This window comes from Cupressus sempervirens, chromosome 10 (genome assembly GCF_028749045.1).
Source record: "Cupressus sempervirens isolate cs-2001-9-10 chromosome 10, ASM2874904v1, whole genome shotgun sequence".
Taxonomy (NCBI): domain Eukaryota; kingdom Viridiplantae; phylum Streptophyta; class Pinopsida; order Cupressales; family Cupressaceae; genus Cupressus; species Cupressus sempervirens.
The window spans coordinates 801,764,794-801,775,305 of record NC_143127.1 but is presented as its reverse complement, the minus strand read 5'-3'; the positions used below and the strand labels follow the sequence as shown (position 1 = coordinate 801,775,305).

At 34.3% G+C, this 10,512-nt stretch overlaps 1 protein-coding gene and 1 pseudogene across 3 annotated transcripts in view; one reads left to right on the top strand and one right to left on the bottom strand.

The window, feature by feature from the left end:
- Positions 1-482: 482 nt before the first annotated feature.
- Positions 483-10,512, bottom strand: part of LOC149536351 (ABC transporter F family member 5-like) — a 108,952-nt gene continuing 98,922 nt past the window's right edge. For both annotated transcript variants that reach the window (XM_089802980.1, XM_089802981.1), the window contains one exon: positions 483-959. In XM_089802980.1, the coding sequence (XP_089659106.1) occupies positions 864-959 (96 nt within the window). In that variant the 3' untranslated portion in view covers positions 483-863. The remainder of the gene's footprint in view (positions 960-10,512) is intronic.
- LOC149536352 (hydroxyphenylpyruvate reductase pseudogene) overlaps positions 2,214-10,512 on the top strand; it is a 75,154-nt pseudogene continuing 66,855 nt past the window's right edge. The window contains exon 1 of the transcript XR_016356773.1: positions 2,214-2,566. The product of XR_016356773.1 is annotated as a hydroxyphenylpyruvate reductase pseudogene (transcript). The remainder of the gene's footprint in view (positions 2,567-10,512) is intronic.

Sequence of the window (10,512 nt, the reverse complement as noted above, 5' to 3'; positions counted from 1 at the left end):
CTATTATCACAACACATGGTTTACAAACTAACCATAAAAATCATTTTTCCCTATTTCTCAATGATGCATTTCATCGAGTAATTTGAGATTATCTGTCTTCCTTTAACCAAATCTATGTAGTTATCTTTCAATTTTACGTACACAAAAAGTTGTCTTTTCACTAATATAGTTGAATGCTAATAGGATATCCATTATATTCTCAGTAAATGTTACAAAATACCTACATGTTTCACCCCTGTACTAGATTTGTGTGTTCCTACTTCCAGATCTACAAAGTAAATGAAGCAATCAAAACTGAAAGCCCTATATAGTAAAATCTATAGTTGGTACAGACATCTGAAAGGAATTCACAAAATGTTGTTCAAAGCTGAATGAACTTGACCGTGAAAACTACTCAAAATGAACATTTTTGTAGAAATGTGTGGCAAGAAGTTTTCAAATAAAGCCCTCTTGAAATCAAACAAAAGATTCACAAGCAATAATTTTGCTTGAATACCAAACAAATATTCTTTATTCTTTAAAAAATATTTGTTTGTGATTGCATGGCCCAACAATTCTCAGACGGATTTGATAAAGACTGGATACAATATTACCAGGAATCATGATACATGTATAGTTTTTGATATATTTACTCCACTAATCTTTCATTGTTCAAGGACTTGTACAACTGGTCTGGACATAACATAATGGAATTTGCATTTGTTTTTCAAAACATTTCTTTACCACCACAAAATAGGCTTTCTTGTACAAGAGGCTTAGGAGCATATTATGCCTCCTACTGGTATAGATTTATATTATGAACATAAATAGAGGCCATGTAGGGGCATAGGTAAATATATCGACATGATAAAAAAATTGGGGGTTCAATTCCAACGCTTGGCATTCTTCAATTTGCTAGATTTTGCTTTGTTTTGTTGAAAAGAAATTTGCTTTTGCTTCTTCATCAGTAATTTCTCTGCCTGCATTTTCACAATGGGATAAAAAAGTCTTACGAGATCATATATAACCACACATTTTAATAATTAGTTATCCACTTGAGAAATAAATCCTACTTGAAGATCTCTCCAATTCTAAATCTGTTGCAAAAAATGCAGATTGCAAACCAAGTGTTCATTTCAAGCTTGAATTGATTGCATTCACGTCATATGGGGACCTACCATTAATGATGTCAGAGTTTTCTGCATAACCAGTGACAGAAATCTGATACAACTGTTTCAGATGTATTCATTATGTTTTCTTGCATAAGGCATTTCAATTGCAACCAGCTTGTTTACTTGGTAGACATCCACATGCTGAATGCCAAGTCCAACTTTGGAAAAGCTCTCAGCCAATATTTGAAGATTTTTCATTTTATGAGTCCATGCCATTTCCCTAGTCTCTTTGTAAATGCATTAGAACTAATAACTATCATAAGCAGGATATTAATAAGGTAAAATCACCCTTTCTAGCAGCTGAAAAGGCACATACCTACGATGGCCAACATCATATGGCTGCAGCTTGTGACAAATTTACAAGGTATAACAGATGTTGAAGAAAGAGAACACATAAGAACAGCATAGCATCAATTAAACAAAGTTTAATGTCGACAAGACATTCTAGTAGCAAAAAGGATTCCCAGGAATGAATTGGTAAAACAAAACACAAATACTTTTTCAAAGATAAGGTTAGAAAAAAACAAAAAAATCGTAAGAAACACACTTCAATCATGAATGGCAAGTCTTTTGCACCAAAACCACAATAAAATCAAGAATTTTTTAATTAGTAACTTTCAATGGTCAAAGTTGTTAACAAGAAGTTTATCATAAAATCACAATTATCACTCAAAATTTTTTATTTTTGGGGCAAGTCACAATTTCATGCAAATTATTTTCCCAATTTTCTAAGGATCTATCTCTATTTTGGAGATGATGAAACTTGGTAACTCATTGATTATAATCTAAGTCACAGGATACGCTGCATTTCATCCATTAAGTTTGAATTTCAGCAAATTTTTACCCTTTCCGAACTTCATCCAAATTTTATCGAATGTAGTATAATATTGTTATTTATAATAATATTATTTTATTTTAAAATAATATTGAGTTATTTAGTTTAATTATTTAGCAATGTCAAACTATTTTGACAATTTTGTGGAAGTATTACTTATATTTAAAAATTAATAAATTTATATATATTAAATTTAATGTTGGTATTTTTCCAAATTTTTGCCCTTGCCAAATTTTATGATCGACGAACTTGATTTCGAATTCAAACCTCATGACTTAGATTATAATTATAACCAAGATAGAACATTTTAATCATGTATGATCCATATCCCACTTTTTCATCATTTTAAGTTCTTAAAGTTATCAAATGTGATAAACCACCCCTTTCCCCAATATCCGCTTCACTCAATTATTTAACTAGAAAGTACATCTCTTAATATATTCCAACCATAATCTAGGGTTTCCTCTCTGCTCACAACATAGTGTTGGCTTTGATGTGGAATAACGGCCCCTATTGTAATCATCTTGTGTTCTTTCTAATTCATGTAATAAATGCTATTTTCAGTGCTTCTTTAGCATATGTGAGTCATATTATATGATCCTTCAACCCAACTTGCTAGGGGTGTTTCTGTCCATCAATGTGTTGTGATGGTGTATTTTGGATGCTTTTGAGGCTATGTCTGTATGACCATTGAGGTGTTTCGAAAGGAATTTCTGACCATTGATTATGAGATGCATATGCTGTACCCATAAATGTCAGATCATTCCAGTGTTTTAGCATTGTGTGATTGTGGATTATGCAAATCATTCTTGGATTATGCTAGTCATAGAAGATTGCAGTAGATGTCATGATTTCGGATCATGATTTTATACCCTGCTGGTTAATTATGTTGCTTTGGCTATTTATTATATGGAGGAGGTATGCCTAATGTCTAAGTTACCGACTCAGATGCAGATTCCAAAGTGGATTCCAGAAGCGGATACAAGATGCGGAGAAAAAACAAATTGGATGCGGATGTAGGAGGAAACGTGTGTGTGTGTATAGATATATACATGCAAAGAAATGCAAGAAATATACAAAAACAAATCATTTGATAGTATTAATATGATACTTAATCCTTTATCAAAATTCAAGATATTTCAAAATTCATATGATATATCAATATGTGCTTGTCCAACATAAAATCTGAACAGAATTACATTAAAGTTTTGGCTTTCCTGGTTCACTGTTTAGCGAAATTTTCTTGAAGCCTGAATATGGAATATATTGGTCATTATTAATTTCAGCTTCCTATAATATGTTCTTTGATTTTTGCTTGAGAGGTGCAGCATGAATACGATCCCTTGTTTCCATATACTAGTTATGGTCTTAAAGTTGATTCTAATGTAACTCTGTGATTGGTTTTTTCCAGAATTATACTCTTACTGACACAATGCTACTGCTTTATACACTTTGATTGTCCTGATGCAAGTTCTGATTTAATTATAAATGTTGTGCTTTAATCATCTGGAACATTTATCCAGTGCCTTGGAGTTTGGGTCAGACAAACTAATACTAAGTATTAATAACTATAAAAGGAATCAGTCTGATGGTGCATAATGTTCTGTAAATGTAAAGAGACATGATGCCGGAGTGGCTTTTGTACATCCATCATAGTTTTAGCATGTATAAGATCATTTGTAACATATTAGGATGCTGTGATCAGTCTTCGTGTTTTGGCCACTGGGCCCACGGATGCTCCTGGATGTATCCCAAAGCCCTGTGGAAGCTGGCTGGAAGCCTGTGGCTGGCTTCCGGCCAGCTTCCACAGGGCTTCTGGATGCATCTGGAACCCGTCCACATCAAAATCCGCACCCGTGGGTTTCCAAGAAGAATCAGTAGCTTAGCCTAATGTTTGACCTAAGTGTGCAGGAAACTTAACAGGTATTAAACCAATGTCTGGTATTTGGAAAGTTGACAAAGATTTTGCTTGGCCATCTCACATTACTTAGCCTCATGAAATCCCTGTATTACTCTGAATTATTAAACCAATGTCTGGTATTTGGAAAGTTGACAAAGATTTTGCTTGGCCATCTCACATTTCTTAGCCTCATAAAATCCCTGTATTACTCTGAATCCAAATCAGTAATGATTCTGAAATCCATATGCTATTAAAACCCAAAAAGTGTGGCTAGGCCTTTGTGTGTCATGTTTATCTTTTGTGTTGCATTAAAGCTATTTTAAAATAAATGTTTACTGTGTTCGTGAAATCTTAATCATCAAAAAGGTAATGTTTATAGTTAAGCAAAAAAGAGATTGCATTATTATATTATTGGTGGAAAAAAATCAATTGTTTACTTGAAATAAGTTTAGTTGCCTTGAAAACAGAAATGGTTAGCAATAGAGATTGAAAGTTACTATTGCTTAATTTAATTTTCATTATTCTTGGCTGCATATTTTTCCCACACCCAAAACTTTTTTTCTCCCCTTCTCTTGGACAATGGAATGCAAGATGGCTGTTTCACATTTATCTATTTCTATTCGCCCTTGTCTACTTTCACCACTTAACAACTTCTGTTATTGTTCTTATTATCACCATTTCTATTATCATTTTTACCATACTTTCTTCAATTCTTAATTCATCTTTCTATGAAATTTAAACCCTTCATCTTGTTTCAAACTCAATCATCTTTACCTGTTTCTCAATTATTTTTTATTTTTACTTATACCAATATAAAATTTATAATATCATGATATCATCATTCTACTTTTAGGTTATTGCCAACCCATCTTATCATTCTCTTCATTTTATTGTTTCCACCTTTAGCTTACATCTTGTTATATTCCCTTAATGGATTAAGTTAATTAAGTTAAGGAACCAATAAAAATAATATCTTCAGAGTTGTCCCTATGACTTTATTTTGTTAGAAGGACAACTTAGTATTATTTTATTATTAAAAAGAAAGGTCCAATAAAGTGTTTTCAAAATTAGGGTCAGTAGACCAAAAGAGTTAATTGAAAAATCTAATTAAAAAGTATATTGTACACTTCTAGAAAGTGACTTAAATTACTGAATACCTGATCATAAAAGGAGCTTGGCTGGTGAAAATAGGGTTTCTAAATAATTCATCGATTTGACTTTTCTAATAGCTTCGATCTCATGTTCATTGATTACCTCCCAAGGAGGAAAAGCCTCTCTATGTACATGATTGAAGGATTAAACCCCTCACTTATAGAGGATCCCATATTCCATTCAAAGATCACATTGGTGCTGAATGTTTCCAGTATTCAGTGGTTTGATGTGTCTGGAAATTTTCTAGATATTGGAATTTGTGCAGAAAGTTCCAGAATGAATGGAAGATTCCAGTTTGGTTTGTGGATTTCTAGTTAATAATTGTTAGAGTGTGATTGCTGCAAATGTACTAGCATTGTTTGTAAATTCTGTGTGTTTCAAACGCAGCGAGTGCTCTTGCCTTTATATTGAAAATGAGGCAAGGAGAGACATGTCCCTTCATGGGACATGTCTATTCATTATTATGAGATTAATATAATGACAATTGATTATGTGTGTTTGTGTGTGTGTATATCTTTGAATCATTATTATATTAATTTCTCTTGAGGGTATTTAAGATATATTTATCTTCAATAGACTAGTCTCATAGGATTTATCTGACAGAAGCTACAAAACATCAACACTCCCTCTTAGCTAGAGAGGATAAACATAGGATATGATATTACCCCAGCATAATATCAAGAATGGCATGTTAAGAATATACTTGATCCAAAGATATATAAAATTTGATATCAATTCATTAAATCAAGCGTAATGGCCTCAAAACATCAATTCGCATGATATTCATAAGTACTTTGAGCAATGGTCTTTTGAATATCAAGTCACATGATATTCACCAAGTACTCAAAGTAATGGCCTCTTCAAGATGATGTCATGTCATATTCACCAAGTACTCTGAGTAATGGCCTCCTGAACATCGATTCACAAAATGTTCGTAAGGTATGTGCACACATATCCTCAATAATACTTACCGTAGGAACATTATATTCATGGTTTGTTTAAGGAAATTAATCCACCATGCAAGATATAATCTATCATGATCTACTTAGACATCATAAGATATCCATCATAATAGAAGATAAAGTGATTGTAAGATCATCACCTTCCAATAACTTTAACAAATACAAGCAATAATCATTTTGAAGTTGTCACTTCCTCGTGATGTCCACAGGGGGCAGGCCCATTCACACATGACATCAAAAGTTTACATGAAGTCACCATATATACTCTCATGTGGTGTTGTCATAACATCCACCATGACCCATATCAGAGAATAAGGATTTTCACCTTACACTTTTCTCTCATAGAGAAGAATGTGTTACGAGCAATTGCACTTGGAACTTCTCCTTCATGAAGGAACACTAACCTTTTGACCTACTAGTCAAGGTTACTTGTAATGAAATGTCAAACTCCCTCTGAATCTAATATCAACTTTTTTGACCTCCTTGTACAAGGTTGCCTCTAATGAAGTGTCAGACTCCCTCTGAATCTGATATCAATCTTCTTTTCCAGCAAAAACATCCTCAGAGAGAAAGGAAAACATGAAGGCAAATAGCTCTTATAGTATGTATAGAAATACAAATAAGAGATTGACTACAAAAAAAACAAAGGTAGTTTTCAAGATATATTAATTAGAAAATACTAATCTCTCCTTATCTTGAATTCCACTTCCAATGTCTTCTTATCCTTTCTTGTAATTTCCATCAGATCATCAGCGAATGTTATTTAGTGACTACCCAATAGTCATGAGTTAAACTGATGAAAATTAACACCATTTGTGGAATTTACATATCGTCGTAACTTTGACCGACAAGATCTCATTGGTATGTATCATAAAGTCGGTATAACATTTGCAATGGGCCTCCTGATGAATCATATCAGCATATATCTCTTGGATGCTTTTTATTGGTGTAGCATTCCATTGTCAGGATAGCCTTTAAATTTTTATACCAATGGCTGATGGAATAGGTTTAGGGTTTCCTTAGTGGAATCTGAATCCATTGCTCCATATCTCTATACCTTTCTTGATTCTCAGTACTCGTATTCCTTGGCGCATGAACACAACATCATCATTATTATTAGCGGCACACAAGACAGTTTTATTGCCTTTGTTGTTTCCTTTAATGTTGTGTAGAATTTGCAACCCAATTCACTTTACAGAGTGGACTCTTAACCAAAACACCTTCATTATCAAATTCGCAATCCTTATCAATAGACCATCCTTTGTTGCACATATAATGCTTATCAGTAAACAATCCCTTGTACATATCAGAATATTCTCTCAATTTAAAGTTTGTAATGAATTTGAACAAAATACTTTGATAATCGCCTAGATGAGGATTTTGTGTCTTAATGTTCTGAAACTGTTGTTTTTTCATCTTTTATCACACCTTCATCTATTTGAAGTCACTATACGATTATGGCTTTTGTATAATATGAAATCGGCTGCTACTTATGATCACAATTGCTGCTTATATTGACCTGTTCGAAAAGTCTCTATATATTTGTCACTGTCAAAAATCTTCATATATAAGTTGCTAAATGATTACAGAGATGCATCCAAGATATCTCTTTTTCTATTTTCTGTGCATATACAGATGTAATGATATTTTTTTGTTGATGGCTTATTCATCACATCCTTGTTTGGTTGATTTGGTATCTTCTACTCTTAACATTTGTGCATGTTCATATTGACGGTATAGTCAAAACGTGTTTGATTTTTCCTTCCCTATTCGATGCCTAAGATTCATCCATATTCTTATTCAACAGTGACCATTTGCTAGGGATCGTCCTCTCTGAAATGTTTGCTCCTTATTTAACAATGCTCAGTAGATCTATCTTCAAGCTGTTTAGGCTTTATAGAAGGAACTTGGCTCTATTACCATGTTAAAGTGTGCTCACTGCAAATGTAATAGCACTGTTTGTAAATTCTGTGTGTTTCAAATGCAGCTATCTCTCTTGCCTTTATATTGAAAATGAGGCAAGGAGAGACATTTCCCTTCATGGGACATGTCTATTCATTATTAAGAGATTAATATTATGACAATTGTAACTATATATATGTATATATATTTCTCCTAATAGTATTTTATATATGTGTGTGTTTGTGTGTGTCTCATAGGATTTATCCAACAGAATTTACAAAACATCAACAGTAATATTTATATTTCCAGATTTATTTGTAAGGTTTCAATGTTTCATGATCTATAAATTAGAAAGATATATTATTGGTGCAGCTTAATCTGTGCAGAGTTAATATTATTGCTGCATATACTTATTTTCTATTGTGTGCTTAAAATGGTTGCAGGTTTACGTATAATATTTCTAATTGTGAATCAGCAGCTTTTTATGAACCAGCATAGGGTGTCATGGAGTTCCTAAAATCCACTGCAAGAGACAGTTTAGTATAAAGCATTATTAGTCATACCATATAGATAAGATGTTATGATGGATATAATATTATTTGTGACTCGTAGGAGGATAAGGTGAAAAGGTTTACACTAAGGAGGCAAGGCTTGACAAACTTAGTTTTGGTCTGTCATACAATTCAAACCAACAAAAGAAGACAAAATAAGGGCATCTAATTAATAATATGTCAAATGCAGCCGATGATAGTAGCTCCCATATTAATCTACATTACTAGATTCGCATGTCTGACCCATGAACCGGTATGCCTCCAGACTGTGCAGGGTCCACATTTGACCCTGTGGGTCTGTCCAGATCTGAGGACCACGAATCTAGGCAGACCCACAGGGTCAAATCCAGGCCCTGCATAGACCTGGCCCAGACCAGTCGAGAATCCCTATGGATCGAGGGGACTCTGGCACGGACCCATAGGGAAAAACATAGGATACGGTCACAGATCTTGGAAAAATGAATTGTGATGATTTTCTTTAAAATCATACTGATAATGTTTATCTTTGACATTTGGCATTGATCCTTGATCAAGCATCATACATTCATACAATAAAATGATTTAGATATATATTTTTTGTGTCATATAAAGGGACCATGTTGCAGTTTTTTCATCTTCAGAAAAGAGTATGTATGCAGTAGACGATGATAGCGGGACATTCTGTCAGGCTTTTGGCATTTTGCAATTAATGACATAGACTACTAGAAAAGAGTTGGAAGGTCAGCATATTGCACTAATGTTGTATGCAAAGTGCAAAGTGTAGGGACCATGGAAAAGGGCAGAAACACATCTAGGCACCATACAAGAAAAAATCTGCAGGTACTGACACTTTTCTTTTATATGTTTTTGTTTATTGTATTTTTTGATCGATAAATGGCCGAGGCCTAGATTAATTATTTAATTATAGTTATGTATTGAAATTAATTATTATCAAGTGTTAAGGTCAAGTAGATTTGAACCCAAGACCTCCCACATAAGAGGCTCACAAGTTACCATTGTGTTGTAGGCTCTTGCCTATGTTTTTGTTTATTGTTACTATATAGCTCTCGAATTGAAATATATCGAAATAAGGTCTCTAGTTAGAGAGATAAGATAAGATAAGATAATAATACTAATGTCCAACAAAAAACCACAAGGGTTTATGGGACTGAGCATACAAACAGAAGAGCCGGCAACAGCAGGATCACCAAATGGTGATAGAAAAGAAACAAAACAAAAACACAAGACCAAGAACCACAGGACTAAGAATCCTTCCTTGGTACAAAGTAGTCAATCACAGAAGGATATAATCGTGGACAAACCAAAAAGATAGATCACCGCCAAGACCCGCTGGAGGAGTGTCGCTGCCTAGGAAGACTAGTACAATGTCTGACCGATCTAGAAAGAGTGATGTTGGAAGGCCTTTTCATGCTCCGTGACTGAGACAAAGGGGAGAAAAAGGCGATGATGAGCTGGTCTAAGATGTGGTCCTAAGATGTGGCTAACTGAAGGGTATGCTCACGAAGCTGGGTGGCCTCCCGAAGGTAAAGTGCAAGACACCACTAATCAACATAGCTAAAGAACTCCGAAAGAGAGAAACAATCTTTGAAAAGACAATAAAATCTCCCTCTAATCTCATAGTAGATAGAGCAACGAAATAAGAAATGGGTCTCAGTCTCAACTTCTGCCAAAGTACACAATCTACAAACCCGATCCTCTGTCCAAATGGTGATCAGTCTAGATCCGAAGATGATGAGAACCAACTCTGAATGAGCCCAAAGAGAATCGAAGGGCGTGACACCAATGCCGATAGAGATGTCGCCGGTAGAAATTGTGTATCAGCCGACGGGTCCCTTCGGGAAGGAAATTGTGTATAAGCCGACGGGTCCCTTCGAGAAGGAAATTGTGTATCAGTCAACGGGTCCCTTCGGAAAGGAAATTGTGTATCAGCCGAAGAGTCCCTTCGGAAAGGTTTTTGTTATGTAGCGACATGTTGTATGTGGCCAACAGACTCCTTCGGGAAAGTTCTTCGGAAAGTATTTATAACCCCTTTGGGAAGCATTGTATTCAAGAGATCATA